This window comes from Chlamydomonas reinhardtii, chromosome 6 (assembly GCF_000002595.2).
Source record: "Chlamydomonas reinhardtii strain CC-503 cw92 mt+ chromosome 6, whole genome shotgun sequence".
Classification (NCBI taxonomy): Eukaryota; Viridiplantae; Chlorophyta; class Chlorophyceae; order Chlamydomonadales; family Chlamydomonadaceae; genus Chlamydomonas; species Chlamydomonas reinhardtii.
Window position 1 is genome coordinate 6,732,647 of NC_057009.1, and position 20,685 is coordinate 6,753,331.

Below are 20,685 nucleotides of genomic sequence, written 5' to 3' on the forward strand. Positions count from 1 at the left end.
ATGATGCGTGACCAAGAGAATTCAAAGGCGGCAGAAATCCCGCGACTGTGCGCCGCGAAGAGGAAGCCAAGCAGAAGGAGAAGGAGGCGGCGGCCGGGGGAAGCGGGTGGCGGACGTGCGCGTGTGAGTACTGCAGGAATGGGGGGCCAGGAAGCGGCAAGCAGAAGGTCCAATAGAAGTCGCAGGTGGGGAAGGGAGGGGAACGGAAGGGAAGGGAAGGGAAGAAGAAAGGGAGGCTAGATGGGGTCAGCCGGGCCGAGCCGGGTGAAAGGTTCGTGTCATCGTGTGGGCACGCGTTGTGGGTCTGTGTGTCGGAGGCGTTGAGCTGGTCTCGCGTGCGCATTTGCCACTATACTGTATTTTAAATCCGTGCGGTGAGCTTATTTTAATTGCATTTTATCCCACGCGCTTCAGACAAACGCAAAAGCATGTTGCAGCGTAATACCCAGCGAGTGGCTGTCGAGCGTTCCCAAAGGCTCAGTGCTCGACGCCACGCGCCCATTAGCCGACGACATGTCGTGAAGCCTGTTTGCTCCGCATCTGCTGAACCTGTGTCGACCCTGGCGCCCCAGGACTTCGTGACACTCGGTGCGATGGCTTGCGGGAATCCTGCCTTTCCCTTCCTTCGTTCCTTGGGCTCACGCGGCCCGTGAAAGCTTCGTGCGCGCTTTCAAACATTTCGTGTGTCATGAGACGCAGTCGCACGTTGACTGACGTCTCTGTCTGCCGTGTGCCTGCCCCACTGCGCGCAGCGGGCGGTGTGACCGTGCCTGTACTCGGAGTGGGCGCCTGGTGAGTGGAGTCACTCTTAGGCAGCGCAACTGTGTGTGTAAGGTGATTCTACGTTGTCGGAGTACGTGGAGAGCCCCGCAAGGGAATGCGCGTTGGCCGATTGAGCAGACGTGTTCCCTAGAAACGCCGCCTGTGTTTCGACACGCGTGCACGCGCCAGCGTCGTGTGAGCGCATTGCTCCACCATAATCCCACGTCGCTAGCAGTCTCTGAATTGTGGCGCACCTAGCTTTAACACCTGCACGCACACAGGTCCTGGGGCGACCGCAGTGGCTACTGGGGCTATGGTCGGGAGTACGGCAAGGAGGAGAGCCGCGCCGCATACAAGGTGTGGGTGGGTGGGGGTGGGGGGGGGGGTTGTAAATACCAGCCCAAACTAACCCAAACCAACGAAAACGAGGGGAGTGCAGTGCAGGGGGGTACGGCAGCGCGATGGCGGTTGGCACTCCTAAGGGGGGGGAGGTATTTGCCGGAGCCCGAAGAAATTGGTCCGAATAAGGGGAGGGCACGAGGGGAGGGGCAGGACGAACAAAGTCGAAGAATGGGCAAGGAGAAGGGTGCAGGAACGGGCGTGCACCCTAGAGCGCCTGGACGCACGCTTGCCGCGGCGTACAGGTCGGAGGCGGTGGGTGTCTGTCGGAGTGCATGGCTAAGGACGGGCTGCAGGGTTTGGGGGCCGTGCGCCGAGCACCGTGAAATGTGTTGACGAGTAAAGGAAGGAAACACGCTGTGTGTTAAAAAGACAACAGAACGAAGCCCGCCCAGACGGCGCCGGAGCTACTTACATGTGTGTGTGTGTGTGTGTGTTAAAAAACGAAACGAAAGCCCGCCCAATGACGTGTGTGTGTGTGTGTGTGTGTGTGTGTGTGTGTGTGTGTGTGTGTGTGTGTGTGTGTGTGTGTGTGTGTGTGCATGTGTGTGTGTGTGTGTGTGTGTGTGTGTGTGTGTGCGCCCGTGGCTGCTGCAGGCGATGATCTCCCGCGGCCTCACGTTCATCGACACCGCCGAGGTGTACGGCTTCGGCAAGAGCGAGGTGGGTCGCCGGATGCCAGGAGGCCTTGAGGCTAGTTTGAGGGCCATGGAAGGGCCAGGGCAGCCTCAACAGCGCCTGTGTACCTCGCTCCTCTCGCTCCTACACGCACCAGCACACAACCCCCAACCACCCACAGCCTCTCCAGCCACCCCCAACCACCTCGCACACTCTCCCTCCTCCTGCCCACACAGGAGTTCCTGGGTGAGTTCCTGCGGGAGCAGGCACCGGACCTGCCGCGCCCGGTGGTGGCGACCAAGTTCGCGCCGCTGCCCTGGCGCTTCACGGCCGCCAGCGTCACGGCGGCCGCCAAGGCCAGCCTGGGGCGCATGGGGCTCTCCAGCATGGGGCTGTACATGCAGCACTGGTGAGGAGGCGAGGGGAGCAGAGGGGTTGGGGAGAGGTGAGGGAGAGGAGAGGGAGAAGGGAGGGGAGAGGGGAAAGGATAGGGAAGGGAGAGGAGAAGGGAGAGGGAAGGGAGAGGGGAAGGGAGAAGAGCGTTTGCAAGGTGGGAGAGGCCGGCAGTGAGGGAGAGTAGGCAGTGTCATATGGTGGCGGCGCTAAGGGTAGCGAGCTAACTACAAACAAACGGTTCGCATTAACGCTCAGCCGGCGTTAGGCGCATGCTGGCCTAGACATTTCCGCACCGCTGGCACATGTCACGTCGCCACTCACTGCGCCCTTTTCGCCGCACTGTGGACTCCGCGTGTGCCCACAGGCCCGGCTACGGCCCGCAGTACTTCTGCAATGACGCCTACCTGCAGGGCCTGGCGGACTGCAAGGACCAGGGGCTGTGCCAGGTGTGTCCGTGTGCGTGGGTTTGGAAGCACGTGCACAAGGAAGGAAACAAGCAAGTGGTTGTATGTGTTAAAGAGCACCAGGAAAACAAAGCGCAAAGACAGTGTATGCGATGTGAGTGTGTGTGTGTGTATGTGTGTGTGTGTGAGTGTGAGTCAAGCGCAAGGGATAGAGCTCAACGCTGCGTTTGCGTGGCTTTGAGGGGAGGGATGTGCATGGGCCCAGTCGGCCCAACCCAGCCATTGCGAGATGGGCTGTGATGCACGCTGACGCCGCCCTCTGGCTGCTGCGCGTGCAGGCGGTGGGTGTGTCCAACTTCAGCGCCGCCCGGGTGCGCGGCGCGGTGAAGCTGCTGAAGGCGCGTGGCGTGCCCCTGGCCTCCAACCAGGCACGTGTTTTGTTTTGGGGGGGTTAACTCTAAACCAATCCCGTAAGGAAACAGTTGCGCTGCAAGGAGAAGCTGCGTCGCAACTGTGGGGGGGGAGGATTGTGAAGCGGCCGCGGGCTGTGGCACGGGCCTGCCGCGAAGGCCTAAGCCACCCGATGGGGCCATGGGAAGCGGCGGACAGCCGGGGCAACGGGCACCGACCATCTGCATGCCTAGGTCTCCGCATGGGCTGGCTACGGCTCGCCTCGCCTGCTTGCATGCTTGTACTCCCGTCTCGCCTGCAAGACGCCCGCCGGGCATTTGGGCCTCCGCTCCCAACGCTGCACCTGTTTGCCATCCGCCATCATGGGAGTAGTCATGCCCTGAACCCTCTGTGGGCTGGTTCTGGGTGTTGGTTGTGTTGAGGCTGGAACAAATTGCCCCTCCCACTCTTCCCCACCCCACAGATTCAGTATAGCCTGCTGTACCGGGCGCCCGAGTCCAGCGGTGTGCTGGAGGCATGCCGCGAGGCGGGCGTGATGCCGGTGGCGTACAGCCCTCTGTGCCAGGGCCTGCTCACAGGTGGGCGGCACTGGCACTGTGTAGTGCAGACCGCGGGGTGGGGCCACCAGGGTGGATTGGGGTGAGGTGGGGCAGGGTTACATTCATGATTAGCTTAGGAAATGGTAGACGGTGGGTGGGGTGGGGTGGGGTGGGGTGGGGTGGGGTGGGGTGGGGTGGGGTGGGGTGGGGTGGGGTGGGGTGGGGTGGGGTGGGGTGGGGTGGGGTGGGGTGGCGCGTGCCGTGGATCTGGGTGTTTGTGTGGGACCTGTACCCCACCGGCTCGCCGGTCCCCCTACATAAGGCTGCCCTCGTATGCCGATATGCACCCACCCACCCAGGCAAGTACTCTGCCTCGGGCGCCAAGCCCAGCGGCCCGCGCGCGCTTGTGTACGGCGAGCGGCGCCTAACCGAGGTGGCGCCCGTGATTGAGGCGGTGCGGGCCATCGCTACCGAGCGGGGCAAGTCTATGGCGCAGGTGCGAGCGGCCGTGCGGCTGTGTGGTTGTGTGTGGCCAAACAGGCTGACTGTACGGTGTGTCTAGGCAAGGCGGCTGGGCTGATGCCGCCCGCAATCACCCGGGCAACCGCCACGTCGTGCCCGTGTCACCATATACACACACTGGCACCCCCTCCTCCCTGCCCCTCACCCCACACCGTACCACTTCAGCCCACCTCTCAACCCACATATTAAAACCATCACCCGAACCCCAAACTCGAAATAACCCGCCACCGTAGGCATCACCACCACCCTGGCCACTGCCTTTTGCCCGCAGGTGAGCCTGAACTGGTGCATCTGCAAGGGCACGCTGCCCATCCCTGGAGCCAAGAACGCCAAACAACTGGAGGACGTGGCGGGCGCCCTGGGCTGGAGGCTGAGCGAGGGCGAGGTGAGCAGGGCAGCAAGGGGCGTGGGGCACCAGGCGCGCAGGAGGAAGCAGCAGGAAGGGGGTTTGTTGGTGCCTGGCCCTGGGGTTCAGGGTTGGCCTGCATGGTCGTGGTAAAGCCCCCGTCCGTGCAACTGAAGGAGCAGCGGGGTCGCCTGCCATTTCGGCGCTGTCCCACCATGACGCTTTGTGGGTGCGGTAAACTGGTCGTGTCACCCCACACAGATTGCGGAGCTGGACCGGGTGTCAGCCAAGATCCCGCTCGGACAGGGCTTCCCCGTGGTGCGTACGGCATGTACCTGTGTTTGGGCATGCCGAACCAAGCGTCGCCTTGACAGGGAGCCGCGGCTTGCTGCCCTATTCGGCTTTATAGATATGTTGCGCTGCCATTGGCCCTCTCCCTGCAGGAGAACTGGTGATCGAGCTGCGGCGGCGGCGGCGGCATGCTGGGAGAAAGCGCTCAGGGCGTCGGCGCAAGGTTGCGGCGGAAGCAGAAGCTTAAGGGCTACGGTACGCGGCCCAGTGCGGCCCTGCTGTAGGAGAGGGGGCAGTGCTGAAGTGCTTTTGGAATGGAGGTCATGGTATTGATGTATCGATGACTATGATAGGACGGCAGTTTCGAGGTGTAGGTGAGGGGAACGTGTCAGCGAGCCAATGATTGTGATTACCTCAAGGGTATGTGCAAACGTGAATCCGGTCTACTTGAGCCGTATTTTACAATAGAGCCAATATGCGGCGGGTGTTGCTAGCAGCCGCGGGGCTCGGTACCACAGCCGCGGGCGCAACATGGCTGTACGTTCAGCCAACGTATACATCATGTCCCTCCAAACACGAACCTATATCTGTAGAGCAATGCGCGCTAATGCGCTCTGTCGGCGCAAACGGATCCCCTGTCATGCCTGCCGCGAATCCTGGCGCGCGGCTGTTTGTTCAGGTCTTGAGCGAAAAACAGCGCGAAGAGCTCCTTCAAGAGCTCCAGCCAATAAAAGCCAACTTCGGAATCAATCTAATCCAGCCAGTGCACGCGGCGGTGTACCGGTGAGGGTGCCGTGGACCGGTGCGTGACCACACCCTGCGAGGCTCAGCCACTGCTTTACCCGCTTCTCCCGCGTCTCCCGCTCCTCCCACGCACGCTCGCCCCCTCTGCAACCACACCAGGTGGCAGATGAGCTACTTGCCGCGGCCCCCGCCCGTCAACATGCTGCGCGTGACGGGCCGGCCCGAGCACGCGGCCCAGCGGCGGCCCTGGGGATACGGAGACGACCTGGACGAAGCGGCGCTGCCCACGTCCATAAAGGCAAGCAACCGCCAGCCCTCGCTTGTCGGGCTGTCCCTTCAATTGTAATCCGCATTCATAAAGGCAAGCAACCGTGTTTCGGGTGGATGGAACCTCACATGCGTCGCGCACACGAGGTGTGGACATTGCGGGCATGGCTGTGCGCAGCTCGGGCGTGGCAGTCGTGTGTGCTTGGGACAGCGCAGGTGTGCGTGTGCGTGATTGTGTAACAGCATTTTAACATGTCATGGCTACAACACATGGTGCGCGGCGGTGCGCAGGCCGCAGCGGACCGACTGCGCGCGCTGCCCGGGCTGCGGCTGGGGCGTCTGCGCGACGTGACCATCAACTACCGCCACTCGGGGTTCCTGCGGCTGGACCCACACCTGGACCCGGGTGAATACCGGGGACGGAGTTTAGTCGATTGCACTCTCACATTGGAGGGACGCATGTGTTAAATAGCAGGGGCGCATGTGTGCTGGTCAGTTGAAGGGGCAAAGGGACACATTGGGCCGGGGTCGGGGGAAGCCCACGCACCCTGCTTGACGCGCACTGCCCGCCCTGCTCTGCCACCTCCCTGCACGTTAACATGCCGCTCGCCACCCGCCGTTCGCCCTGCTGCGGCCCCACATACAGAGGGTGACGGCGAGAACGTGTTTGTGCTGTCTGTGGACGCGCCCTCGGTGCTCACACTCAGCCCCGTCCGCTGGTACCGCCTCACGCGGCTGCTGGGCTGGCTGGGGGCCGACGAGCGGGAGCAGGTGGGAGCGGCCGTTCGAGGAAGAGAAGGAGCGTGGCGTGGAATGGTGCTGATGACATGGGCGTGGCATGCTGTGTTTGGCAGGGTGCATGGGTGGGTACTGCACTCATAGCTGCAGTCCGCAGCACCTCATTCGCCACACGCCAGCTTTCCGCCGTTGCACTGGACGCGTGTGGCGCCAGGGTCCTGGGTGTCTCAGCACATGGTGCGGCAGCGGCAGCTGTGCTCTGTGGTGCTGCACACACACACACACACACGCTTTCGTTGTCAAACACACACACTCACACACACACACACACACACACACACACACACATTATGCAGCGTAGGCAGCCCTGCAAGGCTGCTCGATTTATGCCCCGCGCAGTGCGCACCTCCACCAGCGCCCCATGATTCCGCACCCCATGCCTCGGCATCCCATGGCTCGACACCCTATGCCTCCGCACCCCACGATTCCGCACCCCATGCCTCCGCACTCACCCTGCGTCCCTCCTTCAACCCCCCCTTCCCCCGCGCTCGCTCGCATCCGTGCTCAGGTGCAGCGCGAGTCGGAGCGGGACTCCTGGACGCGCCACGACATCGACGTCCTGGTCCCGCCCGGGGCGGCCCTGCACATCAGCGGCGACGCGCGCTGGAAGTGGATGCACGGCACACGGCTGGGTGTGGCGCCTGCGGGCGCGAGCGGCGGCGAGGCGCGTGCGCGGGTGTCGGAGGAGGCGAACCGGCTGGCCGGGTATGCCAGTGCGAGTGACATGAAGCGTGCCGAGGCTTCGGGGACAGGACTCGGGGCCGGGGTGAAGGCGGAGGCGGCGGGAGCGGGAGCGGGAAGCACGGTGGCAGCAAGGTCAAAGGGCGGGTGGTTCGGCCGATCCTCGGCGGCGTTGGCGCCGGTGCAGCCGGCGCACGCGCCGAGCAAGGCCGCACCGGCGCCTGCTGCGCAGCCGACAGGGGGCCTGTTGCACTGGTTCGGCCGGCCTGACGAGCTGTTCGGCCCCACGCCCGAACGGCACAGCGTGGTGTTCGCCTTCGCGGCGCCAGACGACTGAGGAATGGGGGCCGTTGCCGGGAGACGACGTGGCATGGGCGCAGCCCACTTTTCCCTTGAGAGGTTGTGAAGTTTTCATTATTGCGGTACGCCTGCATGAACATAGCACGGTGTGTAAGGTGCCGATGCAAACCTGTACTACACAGGTCGGGGTTAACTCATGGCTGTGAATTCATCGTGGACGGATGCACACAGGATGCACCGGGGGCATGCGGTTGTGGGGAGCGTGGTGAGCGGGTACGGTGGAGGCTTCAAGGCCTTGCCATGGGCCATTGAAGTATTGTTTGACATTGATGACTGCTATTGAATCCTTTAGTTGAATGCGGCATGCTGCTGTTGTGAGGTGGGCATTTCATTTGTGGGGCAAGTGGAAAGCCAGCCGTCCTGGTGCCAAGTGCTCCACTGTGTGCGAGTGGAGAGACAGACCCAGATAGACCCATGAGTGTCTGGCGTGGTAGAGTCGTACGTTTTTAGGGCGCATGCATGCTGCAATGAATGGGTACCATGTGCGATGTTTCGCTGTGAGAGTGCTAGAGGCCGCCGTAAGGCGAGAGCTGGCGTGGCCTTGCGCAGGAATCCCGTCCGTGCAGGCCATGCCAGGTTGAGTGTGATTTGTGATGCCGACTTGCCGAGGGGTATGAGTGCGGCAAGCAAGGCAGGCATCAATCCCTCAGACATGGTGCAGCAGAATGCGAGGGCGTTAGCGAGTAGAAGTGAGCTAGGGGTGCACGCACGGGGTGCACGCCCGGGGTAGGCTTTCGCCACCTGGCTACCAACGTCGTTTCTTGGTGCTTGGTCACTGCAGCCAGGGCGTGGAAATGGTGCGGACGCAGGGCATGAAGAGTTTCCAAATATACAAGGTACCCTTGGATTGCATGGCTACGGCTGCGAGAGGCGATGTGAGCAGCCTGCCTAGGGGGGAGGTGGAGCGCGTCTAGGCACACGTTCTGGCACTGCTGATTTTAAGCGTGCCCGTTTCGGGCGCGAGAACACTATACACTTGTGCAACATACATTGTCAACTTCACTGTACATTGTAACAACGCGCAAGCAACCAAGCAGCGCTCGTGGACAAGTTGCGGAGAGGATCCCCTCATATCGTGAAGTGAGGATAAACAAATGAGTGCATATGTATCAACAAATAGAATTGACGCGCTGCGGCGGGGCTCACGGGCGACAACGCCGCAGCATCTTTTGCTTGCACGAAGCATTGCTGTCGTTGCACGCCCTAAGAACGAGCCGATGATAGTGTTGCCACTGCGAAAACAGAACCCACTGCATCGCAACTCCAAACGGCCTGGGCTCCAGGGTGTTGCAAGCGCAGTCGCAGCGGTTGCCCCTGCCAGCACCGGCGGTGCAGCAGCATCGCCGCTCTGCCCCGACGGCTGGCCGCTGTGGTGTCTGTTGCTGTCGTGCGCCGCACTAGCCCAGGTAGGCAGCGGTAGGCTTGTGTGGATGGCTGCTGCGTGTGCTAATCAGTGCAGTGCGGCGCCAGGCGGTCGGTCCACTTGCGCGTCCAACCTCCGCTTCCCGCCTTCCCAGCCACCGCCCTGCGCCCATGCCCCTACAGCACCAACACCTGGCTTCCTGTCATGACCCAGATCCATGTGCCCATCCCGGCTCCCCGCCTCCGCCCCAGATTGCCGAGAAGCACACCGCCTGGGGCAGTGCCCTGTCGGCGCCGCTCGTGTCCATGCTGGCGGCGGTGGGGCTGGCGGCCAGCGGCGTCATCCCAGTGGACTGCGCCGCGTACGGGGTGCGTGCCGGGGGTTGAGGCGGCTGCGGGCTGGGCGCTGCATGGCTGACGGCCGTTTGCGTGGCGGCGGGATGCAGCAGGGAGAGTTAGCTGGGGACAGGGGCCCCGAGCCAGCTGCGCACGCCAGGAAACGCTGATTGCCGCTGCCATTGTGGATGCATGGCTTCATGGTTTGCCGGTATTGGCTTAAAGCTTATGTACGTACATGTGTACGTTCCTGTGTGTGTGTGTGTGTGTGTGTGTGTGTGTGTGTGTGTGTGTGTGTGTGTGTGTGTGTGTGTGTGTGTGTGTGTGTGTGTGTGTGTGTGTGTGTGTGTGTGTGTGTGTGTGTGTGTGCGGCCTGCCAACCAGGTGGTGTGGGGCTATGTGATGCCGCTGGCTGCCGCCTGCTTCCTGCTGGAGACCGACGTGGGCAGGTACGGCGCGGGCGGGCGCGGGCAGGCGCGGTGGCCGGGCGGGTGCGGCAGGGGGTTGCGTGAGGTCAATCGGCATGTGGACGAATGGGAGGGCGATTGCCGATTGGTCATTGACGTCACCGTGCTTTGGTCCCGCGCGCCTGCGCCTTCACACGCACGTGTCTCGTGCAGGCTGGTGCGGGACGGCGGCCCGCTGCTGCTGAGCTTCCTGGTGGGCGCGCTGGGCATGGTGGCGGGCGCGGCGGTGGGCGCGCTGGCGCTGCGCGGGCCGCTGGAGGCGGCGGGCGGCGGCAAGGTGGCGGCGTGCCTGTGCGCCAGCTATGTGGGAGGCAGCGTCAACTTCGCGGCGGTGGCGGCGGTGAGGCGCTGTGGGACAGGGTGGCGGGGCGGGGTTACATTCATGATTAGTTAAGGAGGGGTTGGCCGAGGATTGCTTGCACCAGGGGGGGCCGGGGGCGATGGGGCGGCGCGGGCGGTACTTGTGGAATGCGGGCCGTGGACATGCCGCCGAACTTTGCCCATCTCCCGTGCAGCGCCCACGGCACGTTTGCTGCAACATTGCATCACAACTTTCAACGGCAAACACTTCCCCCGCCCATGCACCCCTCATCACCCCTGCCGAACCGCCTCCTCCCGCCCCCGTCATTCTGAATCATGAGTGTAACCCCCTCCTCCGCTCAGGCTCTGCACCTGCCCCCCGCGGTGCTGCCGGGCGCCATGGCCGCCGACAACCTGATGATGGCCGCCTTCCTGGCAGCCCTCATGGCCGTGCCCGTCAACAAGGCAGCCACAGCAGTAGCAGCAGCAGCGGCGGCGGCAGCAGCGGCGCCGGCAGCAGGGACAGCGGGCCTGGCTGTAGCAGGGAGCGCCGGGCAAGGGCCGGCTGTAGCAGGGACAGCAGCAGCAGGAGCAGCAGCCGCGGTGGCGGGGGCGCCTGCGGCGCTGACGGCGGAGGGCCTGGCGCTGATCCTGGCTGCGGGCGGGGTGACTGTGGCTGTGTCCCAGGCGGCCGCGGCGGCGGTGGGCGCTGCGCCGTTCCTGCTGCTGGTGATGGCGGCGGTGGCGACGGCGCTGGCGGAGGCGGCGCGGTGGGCGAGGCGGCGGCTGGGCGGCCCCGATGAGCCCGTGTTCACAGGTAGGTGGGCGGACTGGGGGCGGGATCACCATCCCCGCTGAGACCTTAACAGTGACGTTGAGGTGCAGGTCGTGACAAGACGAGTATGGGGGGGATATGCCCGATCCCAACCAACAGGTACCGAAGGGTGTGGGTAGGAGGGGTACAGCGGCGGGACCTCTCCCCCCTTTGCGACCCAGCTTCACACCCACGCAGCAACGCACGTGCATACGTCGCTGCCAAGCATCACCCACGCCCCGCCTACCACCCCCCTCCCCAACCCTCCTTCTTCGCCTCTAACCCCCACTTCACCCGTACAACTTCACCTCTTAGTTGCGCATGACTGTTACGCCCCCCCCCCTTCCTGTTCCCGACGTCGGCACTTCATACTTGTGATCTAATGACTCCGTGCTTGACATGAACGGCTACCCCCCAGGCGCGGGCCAGGTGGGCACGGCGCTCATTGGCGTGTTCTTCGCCGTCATTGGCGCCGCCGCCGGCTCACTCAGCTGCCTGGCGGGCGCCGGCGTGCTAGCGGCCTTCCTCTCCGTCATGGTGGCTGTACACTGGGTGGGTGGCGGGGGCGTGTGCTGGTTGGCGGGTTAGCGGTCCATGAGAGACGGAGTGGATGAACATAGGGTAAATCTATGTGTCGAGGCATTAGGCGCAAATGTCGTGCTGCGCCGCTTGTTCATGTCGTGTTGATGGCATGCCTCTGACGATGCACGAGTGTCTGTGTGCGTCTGTGTGTCTGTGTGCATCTGCAGGCGGTGGTGGCGGTGGTGGGGCGGGGACTGCTGCGGCTGCCGCTGGAGGCGCTGCTGCTCGGCTCCAATGCCAACATAGGCGGCTCGGCCACTGCAGCAGGTGCGGCGGCGGCTGGGCGGCTGCGAGCAGTGGACACACATACACACACACACGCACACACACATTCACACACACGCGCGCGCACATGTCAATGACAATCCAGCATCATTACTCCAGCATCATTACCCCAGCATCATTACTCCAGCATCATTACCCCAGGATCACTACCCCGGGCCCAGAGTGCCGCCATCGCTAGTAGTGTGCTGCGAACCGCCCCGCCCCACGCGCCTGCTCCTGCTACCTGAGCCCCGGCCCCTCTCCCGCCTGCACCTGCACCTGCCCCGCCTCCGCAGCCATGGCCGCCGCCAAGGGCTGGCCGCACCTGGTGCAGCCGGCGCTGGTGACGGGCAGCCTGGGGTACGCCGCAGGCACACTGGCGGGCATGGCGGTGGCGAGGCTGCTTGCTGTGTAGCCGGCTGTGTAGCTGGCTGTGTAGCCGGCTGTGTAGCTGGCTGTGCAGCTGGCGGTGTAGCTGGCGATGTGGGGGTGTGGGGAGGGAGAGGGACTTGGAGAGGGGCGGCGTGCAGGGAGGGGCGCGAGGGGCGTGTGTCGATGGAGGTGGAGAAAGCTGGAGGTGGCTGGAGGAAGGCGCGGAGCGTGCGTGTGGTGATTGGCAGGTTTGGGGGAGGAGGGTTGCGGGGAATGCGGGCTTGAGGGCAGAACAGCGGGGGTTAGGCGTGCGATGGTTCCGTACTGTGGCAAGGACTGAAGACTGAGTGTGGGGCGCATTGCACTATGGGGCACTGAGTGCAGGAACGGATAATGGCACTGCTGAGAGGGGGTGCGGCCGCACCCGCAGGGTCGGGACCCGGAGGATGGGGGCTAGCATGACGTCAGTGGTCGCTCCGCGCACTCATAATCAGGGCTGCATACGCACACGGACTGCTTAATTGATATGAGTGTACTGCACTTTTTAGATCTATTTCATAGCGCGAGAGTTAGAGACACAACTCATGAAACCCGCCGCGGAACTCGCTGCTGCCGGGCTGGCGCCGGCCGGCCCGGTTGCCGACAGCAAGCTCGATCTGCAGGGCGCTGACTCCTGTCCTAGCCAGCCATCTCCATCTTCATCTTCATCGTCATCTGTTGCAACCGCGGCTGCGGCCGAAGCTGCGGCCGCTTCGGAAGCGGTGTCGGACTCACTGCAGTGTCCGATCTGCTGCGACCTATTGCTGCTGCCGGTGGTCACGGCGTGCGGACACGCCTACTGCCTGGACTGCTTCGAGGTGCGGCGTAGGAATGCCCAGGAGGCCTGCATCAAAGCTGCCGAGCCGGGGGCTGCGGAGACTTGCAACCTTTTGATACGTAGGCTCCGCCTGCCCAGTGCGTCCGCTTGCTGGGACCCACTGCCCGCCCGTGTGCCCCCCGCACCCTTGTGCCCCCCGCACCCCTTGTGCCCCACGCACCCCTTGTGCCCCTTGTGCCACCACACACAGGCCTGGCGCCTCCACGCCGCCGCCACCTACCACACCGTTGGCTCGCTGCTGGGCCGCCTGCACTGCCCCGTGTGCCGCAGCCCCCTGCCCAGGCACTTCAACGCCGGACCTGCGCTGCCGGGAGCCGGCGGCCGCGCCGGCCGCGCCATCGGCCGCTCCGGCCGCAGCAGCAGCGGCTTCCTCAGCGCTGCGATGGCTGCGTCAGCCGCCGCCGCCGTTGTCAACAGCAGCGGCGGCGTAGGGTCGTCGTCGTGCGTGGCGGCGGCAGCGGCTCCACCGCTGGTGCCGTGCGCGGCGCTGGGTGATGCCATCGCGGCACTGTGCCCGGCGCGCTACGCAGAGCGCCTGGCTCGGCGGCAGGAGCAGCTGCAGCAGCTGCAGCGGCTGCAGGAGCTCAAGCCGCAAGCCGCGGGCAGCGGGCAGGATGGGCAGCGGCACCGCGGCCGTCGCCACGGGGCGCGTGACGGCGACCGCGCTGGTGGCGGCGGCGGTGGCACAGGTGGTGCAGCGGCTGGAGCGGGAGAGCCGTGGCAAGCCGACGCGGCAACGCTGCTTGAGCGCAGTGGCAGCGGCGCCAGCGCTAGCAGCAGCGGCGGCTTTGACGCACGGGCCCCGCAGCCGCACGACTTGGTCGGGTTGCCATGGCCCCTCCGAGCATTGGCGGCGCCGTGGCGGCGGCTGGCGGGTGCGGCGCGGCGCGCCTCACACGGCCTCCGCCGCCTGCTGCCGCCGCCGCTCCCGGGCGCGCCCTGGCACGGCCCCACACACGACGGCCTCACGCTTCCCCAGCCCTCGGCTCTGGAGGTGCTGGTGACATTGGGCCTGGTGGGCATCTACCTGGCTTCCTGCGGCTGCATAGCGCTGGCGGTCCTGGAGGACGTCGGCGCCGCCATGGGCCGTGGCCTGAACTGGCTGCGCCGCCGGCGCAGCCAGCCCCGGCTGTGGCGGCGGCTGGCCGCCGCCGTCGCTGCCGCGCTGGGCGGCGGTCGCCACCGCCGGCGCGGCGTTTCGGCTCGCAGCAGTGGAGGCGGAGGTGGAGGCGACGGCGCGGCGGGGCTGTGGCGGCGAGGCGTGGGAAGCCGCAGCAGGCCGTCGCAGCAGCGGGCGCTGCTGCCCCCCTGGCCCTTCGCCTGGCCCTCTGCGGGCGGTCTGTTGCCGCTGGGGTTGTTTGCTGGCGGGAACGGCGTTGGCGGCGGATCTGGAGGTGGTGGCACCAGCAGCAATCCAGGAAGTGGTGGGCTGCTGAGTCAGGTGCTGCAGCCACAGCACCACTGGGCGGCACGGCAGCCGGCGGACCCGCTGATTAGAGCCGGCGGCGCCGGCAGCGGCAGCAGTGGCGGCGAGGAGGAAGGTCTTGTGGGTGGTCGGAGGCGGCGGGCCGTGTGTGAGGGGCCTGGAGCCGGCGGGATGCTGGGGACCTCGAGGCCGGGGGAGCGGTCGTTGAGGAGCAGCCGGGGCAGGGCGCAGCAGGGGCAGCAGCAGCTGCAGGGGACGGGGCAGGCGAGCAGCAGGCGTGCAAGCCTGTGGGCTGCACGCGCCGAGCTGCTTGCTTGAGGACAGAGCCTGGGACGGTGACATCGTTGTTGTCGCGGCGTGTGACGGTGACCGCATCCTCTATGTGATTGCATGCACCTAGCAGAGAGATGCGGTGCAGGACAGAAGTCCCATAGCGCATGAGTGGTGCGCTGTAGGTGGATAGGCGGTTCAAGAGAACGTTGGGCACAGGCACAGGCACAGGCACAGGAAGCTTCATGGGCACAGACACCAGAGGCATGCAGCTGGCGAGTAGTTTTACTGTTGTGAACCTATTGACGGGGTTGCATGTTTCCGGCCTTGGATTTGATTGATGGATCTGACCAGCGTCCGGTCAGCATGTGTTTCACCATGAGCCGCGGCTCTCTGGGAAGGCGGCGGATACCGGGTGACAGACTCCAGCGGGGTACTAGGTCGGTGGCCCTGGGCTGGACCCTACAGAGGTCTGGCCCCCGCAGCTGAGCCGGTGTGGGAGGAAGGCCTGACGGCGCGTAAGTCCCTACTCTAAGGGTAGCCCCAGCTCGTCATCATGTCCTTTTACGGCGTTCCTGCTACATTGGTATCGAGCATTCAGGTTCTCTGAACTCGAGCGAACGCGTTTGAGAGGTCACGAGTTCAATCCGCTGTGCGTGCGGATCATCGTAAGAGGCTATACAAGGTTACGGCGATTTGATTTGATAGCGACGCGTTGAGAGGCAAGATCCTCCCGCAGTCCACCTGACGCGATGAGAGGCACGCTCCTCCCGCAGTCTTCTGATGATTACTCCGAATGCTTCTGCGAAAAACTGCGTGTAGAGCCTGGTGGCTACACTACCCCTGGCCGGGACGTCCAGGCCCGGTGGGGGAGAGTGTGGGAGGAAGGCCTGACGGCGCGTAAGTCCCTACTCTAAGGGTAGCCCCAGCTCGTCATCAAGTCCTTTTACGGCGTTCCTGCTACAGCCGGCGATATGCTGCGGCTGCCGTTGGAAATATTGAACGCCGTGTCTTCAATAAGCCAGGTCGAGCCAGGTGCGCCGTACAGTACCTTGAGACCATGCGCGGACTCAACGCAGCAGCAGCGCACGCGCGCTTACAGCCCGACACCCGCACCGCCCCTCGGGGCCCTGCTCACAAAATTGGGCCAGGGCTCACGGTTCCCGAAGATTTCCCGATCCACGCAGACATGCTTGAAACTCTTGCCGCCCCTGTTTATCAAGGCCGCCGCCGCACGCCCGTGCCAACACAAGAATATTTACCTCGCCTACCTGCCACACGCGTACACACAAACACTGCCTGTGTCAGCTTGCTAAGCTCGCTATCCCGCCCTCATCCTTCCCTCCCTTCCGTCTTCGCCTCCTCCGCCAATCCCCTCAGCTCCTCGCTCACGCGTCACGCCACCAAGCAGCTGCCGCCCAAGGCCACGCCCCTCCTCAGGCCAGGCCAACCCCTCCTTGCATTCTTAGCCACGCGCCCGCCTTCCCCATGTACAGCAGGGGGGGCTTTACAGCTTGCCCTGGCGCTTGAGGCCGTCCTGGAAGGCGGTGAGCACCAGATCCACGTTCTGCGGCTTGGCGTTGAAGCCCATGATGCCCACACGCCACACCTTGCCGGCGGTGGGGCCCAGCCCGCCCGCGATCTCCAGGCTGTAGGTGTCCATGGCGTGCTTCACCACCGCAGCCCAGTCAACGCCCTCGGGCACCTGCCGAGGGTTGAGGATTGCAGTCGACGGTGGAAGCGCGCGGTTGGCGAACCGGCGGGAATTCGCGTTGTACGAACTCCGGTTCCCCTCCCCACCAATGCTGCCACGCCTCTACAGTTGCACCGCGATGACTAGCCCCCGGCACCGCGCCCTGCCAGCCAGCGGTTGGCTGGCCGCACCCCTCTGGCACACAGCCCCCCAGCACATCCCACCCCAGCCCACCAGCATGTTCCCTTGCTCCCTTGCTCTTTTGCAGTGGGCTCGGCTTAGTTTGGGTTGGTATCCATCCGTTTCGTGCAGATTCCGGCTCCCCTCCCCACCACTGCCAAGCCTCAACAGTTGCACCGCGATGACTAGCTTTGGCACCGCGCCCTGCCAGCCAACCACACCAGTCTAGCACACAGCCCCCCAGCACATCCCACCCCAGCCCACCAGCATTTCCCCTTCCCCCTCCCCCCCCGGCTCCCCTCGCGCCTGCAGTCCTGCCCCCACCGCACCTTGATGGTGTTGACGGTGATGAGGCGGTCCTCGTCCTTCTCCACAAACGGCTTCAGGCCCATGCTGCGCAGGCCGTCCCACAGCCTGGGCGCAGCAACAGGAACAGGAGGGGGAGAGGGAGTTGCGGCTGTGGCTCTGGACACGCGACGGCGGCAAGACGGCGCTGGATAGGGCTTGGCTGGACAGCACAGCGCGTGCGTGCATGCTCCGCACACTGCCGCCGCGCACCGGGTCCGCGGGGTCCCGGCCTGCGCTGTCCGCCAAGCCGGGGCGCACCTGCCCCACATTCCCCCTCTCCCCTTTTTCCCCTCTCCTGCCCCGACTGCCGCCTGGGCGCACGTCAGTGCGGCCCCCACAGGCCCCCGCACTCCCACTGTGCCTCCCACCCCAGTCCTTGTCGTAGACGCAGCCCCATCCATGGAAGAACCAGCTCCCGCCCCCGCCCTCCCGGCCCCCCCGCGCCGCCCCGCCCCGCCGCCCCGCCCTGCCCTCCCGCGCACCTGTGGTGCATGTCCTGGTGGCGCTGCCACAGCTTCTCCAGGCCCTCCTCCGACACGATGGCCAGCGCCTCACGCATGGCGTAGAAGGTGCTCACGGGGCCTACGGAGGAAGGCGGCAGGGGGCGGGCGGTTGGCTCAAGCAGGCAGCAGTAGCAGGGGGCATTGTGCCCGGGTGTCGTGGGATGAGCGGGTAACCACCGGGTTGGTGCAAGCCAGGGCGTGAGCGCGTCCCCGCCGCCGCACGGCTGTTGTGCGTGCCCGCGTCCGGGGTTGTTACTCGGCGTCACCTCATCCCGCCCCAGTCGCCTCCCATCTCTTGCATTCCACTCCTTCGCATCCCCTCCGCATATCCTACTGCCGCAGCCACACGGCCCCTACACGCCTCCAGCTCCCCGCACGCCTCCAGCGCCACTGCTGCTGCCACCGGCCCGCCGCCCTCACCGGTGTGGTGGTAGGAGCGCTTGCCGAACCAGCCCCAGTAGTCGCCGATGAGGTTCATGTCCAGGTTGTAGGTGGCGGGCGGGCTCTTGCGCTTCTGCAGCGCCTCCATTGCGCGCTCCGACATGAAGAAGGGCGAGGCACCTGCGCGCGGTGCAGTGCCGGATGCCGGGATGCGAAACGGCGGCGGCGTCAGGGCCCTGTCGTACACATCCCTTGCTTGGCCGCCTATCCCGCGCCCCCCTCCCCGGCGTGGCCCAAACCGGCTCCCTCAATGCGAATGAGCAAGGCCCTTTGCTCACCACCGCCCACCCACCCATCCGGGCCCCCGCCCCCCACCCTGCCCTCTAGGCCCAGCCCTCCTCCTCTCGCCGGCTCTCGCCCGCCTCCTCACCCGGCGGGCCGCTGAGGCACTTCTGGCTGCCGCTGTAGATGCAGTCCACGCCCCACTGATCCGCGAACAGGGGCACGCCACCCAGCGAGCACACCGTGTCCACCAGCAGCAGGGTGCCGGTCTGGCGGCACACCTCGCCTAGACCCGCGAGCGACTGCGGGCCAGAGCACAGGGGGGCGCAAGCTGTCCGTTAGAGCGGTGGTTGCGGCGGTTGCGGTTGTGGCGGCATCAGGTGAGGCCAGGCACGTCTTCCCTGCGCTTCCTGCCCCATGCCGCAGCCCTACTGGCTGACTGGGACCCTGGCTGACTAGGAAACCACCTGCCCTTTTGTCCCCAACCATACCGGTGCAGACACACACGTCCCTACAGGCTAGGCACATGCACACACACCCCTACGCACCCCTACACACCCCTACATACACACCTGGTGGGTGCCGGTGCTGCTCTCGCCCTGGCACAGGAACAGCACCTTGGGCTTGTGCTGCGTCAGCGCCGCCTTCAGCGTCTCGTACGAGAAGGTGGTGCCGGCGGGCGTCTTCAGCTCAATCACGTCAGCTGCAGCAGGAATACAACCCCCAGTACAATCACAACCACGAAGTGTACCACACATGGCATCCGGCAGCGTGGTCATCGCCCACGCCGCGTCTCTGCCACCCCAAACAATCCTACCCACCCCGCGCTCTTCTGCATTGGGATTGGCCTAGTTTGGGCTGGTATATACAAAAACCCCAGGCATCCCTTCCAGCCGCTCCCTCCCTACCGCCACCGCCTCGGCCTCCGCGCCCATCCCTCCCTCCCTCCCTCGCTCTTCCTTCCTCTGCCTCCCCCACCGTTGTAGCGGCGCGACAGGATGCCCACGCGCTCTCCCCAGATGCCGGCGTTGCCCACCAGCACCTTGTCGCCCGGCTCCACCAGGTTGGCGATGGCGGCCTCCATGCCGGCGTGCCCGGTGCCGCTCACCATCAGCGTGTACTTGGACTTGGTCTGGAAGGTGTAGCGCAGGCCCTCTGACAGCTCGTCCATGATCTGACCAGGTGGAAGGGCGGAAGGGCGGACGAGTGCGGGGTAAGGGTGGCTCAGTGCAGCGGGTGTCGGGTGTGCGTTCCGGAGTTCTGGTACCAAAGGCATCCCACACTCGTACTGACCGGCCCGGCGGCACACACTACGCGACGTGACGCTGGTTGCTGGGAGCTCGGGGCACACGCGTCCCTGTCTTCAATTCCCGCTGCTGGCGCGGCTCTCCTGCTCCTGTAACTTCTCCATCAACCCATGCCCTCTTTGCTCCCACCTCATTGAACACCAGTACTCCCTTTTCCCTTTCCCGCCCTGAACGGCTGCCCCCGACCGCTGCGTAAGCCGGGCTGCCTGCAGCAGCCGCTGCAATCCAGCTGCGGTGCGGCGCGCACCTTGAGGAACGGCGGGTGCATGTGGCCCAGCAGCGGCAGCGCCTGGGCGGTCAGGATGCGCGGGTAGGCGTTGGCGGGGCCTGGGCCCATCAGCAGGCGGCTGGGCACCTGCACGGGAGGGGGAGGCGGGAAAGGGGCCGACGGTTGCGGATGCAGGCACGGGATGCAGGGGTGGGGAATGGCACAGATTGCCATGCCGTTTGAAACGCGTGGCGAAAGCATTTCGTTGCAGAGTGCCGCCGGTGTCGCGCGTCTACGGACGGCTGGTGGCCGGGCGCGTGCGCGGGGACGTGCAATGGCTTGTTGCCCGCTGTTGCCCACGCGGCCACACCCCTAACCCAACCTTCCCTTTGTCACACGACTCCAAACCACATGCGCTGTTTACCGTGGCCGGCCCCAGCACCACCCCTAGTTCCCATGTCCCTCCCGAGTTGGGCAGTAGGCAGCGTGGCGGCGACACGCGCTGGCAACGTCCGGATACCCCCGCCATACGGCCCGGTCTGGGCCACCAATAGCAGCAGCTGTTTCCCACACAACAAAGAATGTTTATACGTGGCATTATGGCACTTAAATCGCGGCCACACGCAACGGACAGAGCCGCATGCATTCTACTACGAGAGAGCCCCGCTGCTGCCTGGCTGGATCATACTGGGACCTAACCCAATTGCTTGAGTGTTGACGCTGCAGGATGACCAAGGTGTGATCCATAACACCCACTGCAGGTCGCTGGTCGCTGGTCCTGCTTGCACGCGCCCGCTGCTAACCCCCTGCTCACCTCCAGCACGCCGTCACATCCCTTGCGCGCAGCATTGTCCACGGCAACAACCTCCTCAGAAGCGCGGGCCGCGAAACGCTGCGAGGCGAAGCCACGCTTGGCATTCTGGGCGAATGCCTCCAGCACGGGCGTCACAAGCTTCTGGGCCTGCTTCATGGTTGATGCTGTCAAGTGGACAGGGTAAAGTAAACCGATGGCGGTGTCCGGCCGCGCTGTCGTCGTCGCTGCCGAATCAGCGCGCGCTCATGCAGTTCATGTTCAAGCTTATTGGCTTCCTTGCAAGCACCTTGAATTGCGTGTATATGTGGAACCATGAACACTGTAAGGCTAAAATTTATTCTGACTTTGGGCTAGTGCAGCG

General features: G+C 64.9%; 5 protein-coding genes across 5 annotated transcripts; 4 read left to right on the plus strand and 1 right to left on the minus strand.

Annotated features, from left to right (window-relative positions):
- The first annotated feature begins 373 nt into the window (after nucleotides 1-373).
- On the plus strand, nucleotides 374-5,309 carry CHLRE_06g294450v5 (uncharacterized protein). The gene is made up of 12 exons (XM_043063480.1): nucleotides 374-588; nucleotides 753-792; nucleotides 1,044-1,119; nucleotides 1,759-1,824; nucleotides 2,016-2,188; nucleotides 2,540-2,621; nucleotides 2,918-3,007; nucleotides 3,454-3,568; nucleotides 3,889-4,025; nucleotides 4,323-4,436; nucleotides 4,659-4,715; nucleotides 4,841-5,309. Exons 1-12 carry the CDS (start codon nucleotides 429-431, stop codon nucleotides 4,850-4,852), a joined length of 1,122 nt encoding a protein of 373 aa, XP_042924186.1. The 5' UTR covers nucleotides 374-428; the 3' UTR covers nucleotides 4,853-5,309.
- A 91-nt stretch (nucleotides 5,310-5,400) lies between these two features.
- On the plus strand, nucleotides 5,401-8,565 carry CHLRE_06g294500v5 (uncharacterized protein). The gene is made up of 5 exons (XM_043063481.1): nucleotides 5,401-5,471; nucleotides 5,592-5,730; nucleotides 5,991-6,105; nucleotides 6,346-6,470; nucleotides 7,006-8,565. Exons 2-5 carry the CDS (start codon nucleotides 5,599-5,601, stop codon nucleotides 7,513-7,515), a joined length of 882 nt encoding a protein of 293 aa, XP_042924187.1. The 5' UTR covers nucleotides 5,401-5,471; nucleotides 5,592-5,598; the 3' UTR covers nucleotides 7,516-8,565.
- An 85-nt stretch (nucleotides 8,566-8,650) lies between these two features.
- On the plus strand, nucleotides 8,651-12,532 carry CHLRE_06g294550v5 (uncharacterized protein). Its single transcript, XM_043063482.1, has 8 exons — nucleotides 8,651-8,944; nucleotides 9,153-9,269; nucleotides 9,621-9,685; nucleotides 9,857-10,043; nucleotides 10,367-10,820; nucleotides 11,236-11,369; nucleotides 11,567-11,666; nucleotides 11,960-12,532. The coding sequence occupies exons 1-8, from the start codon at nucleotides 8,756-8,758 to the stop codon at nucleotides 12,076-12,078; spliced, it is 1,365 nt and encodes a 454-aa protein (XP_042924188.1). The 5' UTR covers nucleotides 8,651-8,755; the 3' UTR covers nucleotides 12,079-12,532.
- A 58-nt stretch (nucleotides 12,533-12,590) lies between these two features.
- CHLRE_06g294600v5 (uncharacterized protein) lies at nucleotides 12,591-15,302 on the plus strand. The gene is made up of 2 exons (XM_043063483.1): nucleotides 12,591-12,892; nucleotides 13,103-15,302. Exons 1-2 carry the CDS (start codon nucleotides 12,620-12,622, stop codon nucleotides 14,654-14,656), a joined length of 1,827 nt encoding a protein of 608 aa, XP_042924189.1. The 5' UTR covers nucleotides 12,591-12,619; the 3' UTR covers nucleotides 14,657-15,302.
- A 2-nt stretch (nucleotides 15,303-15,304) lies between these two features.
- Nucleotides 15,305-20,600, minus strand: CHLRE_06g294650v5 (uncharacterized protein). Its single transcript, XM_001701505.2, has 9 exons — nucleotides 20,325-20,600; nucleotides 19,550-19,657; nucleotides 18,974-19,169; nucleotides 18,568-18,698; nucleotides 18,144-18,297; nucleotides 17,753-17,893; nucleotides 17,312-17,411; nucleotides 16,811-16,895; nucleotides 15,305-16,313 (listed from the first exon to the last, which is right to left on the minus strand). The coding sequence occupies exons 1-9, from the start codon at nucleotides 20,478-20,480 to the stop codon at nucleotides 16,116-16,118; spliced, it is 1,269 nt and encodes a 422-aa protein (XP_001701557.1). The 5' UTR covers nucleotides 20,481-20,600; the 3' UTR covers nucleotides 15,305-16,115.
- Nucleotides 20,601-20,685: the final 85 nt, after the last annotated feature.

Bases quoted from the DNA above. Each gene is read 5' to 3' on its own strand.
- CHLRE_06g294450v5 (XM_043063480.1), top strand. From the start codon at position 429: ATGTTGCAGCGTAATACCCAGCGAGTGGCTGTCGAGCGTTCCCAAAGG. The intron at 4,026-4,322 runs GTGCGAGCGGCC...TTTTGCCCGCAG, and splicing joins GGGGCAAGTCTATGGCGCAG to GTGAGCCTGAACTGGTGCAT. The intron at 4,437-4,658 runs GTGAGCAGGGCA...CACCCCACACAG, and splicing joins GGAGGCTGAGCGAGGGCGAG to ATTGCGGAGCTGGACCGGGT.
- CHLRE_06g294500v5 (XM_043063481.1), top strand. From the start codon at position 5,599: ATGAGCTACTTGCCGCGGCCCCCGCCCGTCAACATGCTGCGCGTGACG. The intron at 6,106-6,345 runs GTGAATACCGGG...CCCCACATACAG, and splicing joins GGACCCACACCTGGACCCGG to AGGGTGACGGCGAGAACGTG. The intron at 6,471-7,005 runs GTGGGAGCGGCC...ATCCGTGCTCAG, and splicing joins GGGCCGACGAGCGGGAGCAG to GTGCAGCGCGAGTCGGAGCG.
- CHLRE_06g294550v5 (XM_043063482.1), top strand. From the start codon at position 8,756: ATGATAGTGTTGCCACTGCGAAAACAGAACCCACTGCATCGCAACTCC. The intron at 10,821-11,235 runs GTAGGTGGGCGG...GCTACCCCCCAG, and splicing joins CGATGAGCCCGTGTTCACAG to GCGCGGGCCAGGTGGGCACG. The intron at 11,370-11,566 runs GTGGGTGGCGGG...GTGCATCTGCAG, and splicing joins TCATGGTGGCTGTACACTGG to GCGGTGGTGGCGGTGGTGGG.
- CHLRE_06g294600v5 (XM_043063483.1), top strand. From the start codon at position 12,620: ATGAAACCCGCCGCGGAACTCGCTGCTGCCGGGCTGGCGCCGGCCGGC. The intron at 12,893-13,102 runs GTGCGGCGTAGG...CACCACACACAG, and splicing joins ACTGCCTGGACTGCTTCGAG to GCCTGGCGCCTCCACGCCGC.
- CHLRE_06g294650v5 (XM_001701505.2), bottom strand. From the start codon at position 20,480: ATGAAGCAGGCCCAGAAGCTTGTGACGCCCGTGCTGGAGGCATTCGCC. The intron at 17,412-17,752 runs GTGAGGGCGGCG...CTTCCTCCGTAG, and splicing joins GCGCTCCTACCACCACACCG to GCCCCGTGAGCACCTTCTAC. The intron at 16,314-16,810 runs GTGCGGTGGGGG...AACCCTCGGCAG, and splicing joins TCACCGTCAACACCATCAAG to GTGCCCGAGGGCGTTGACTG.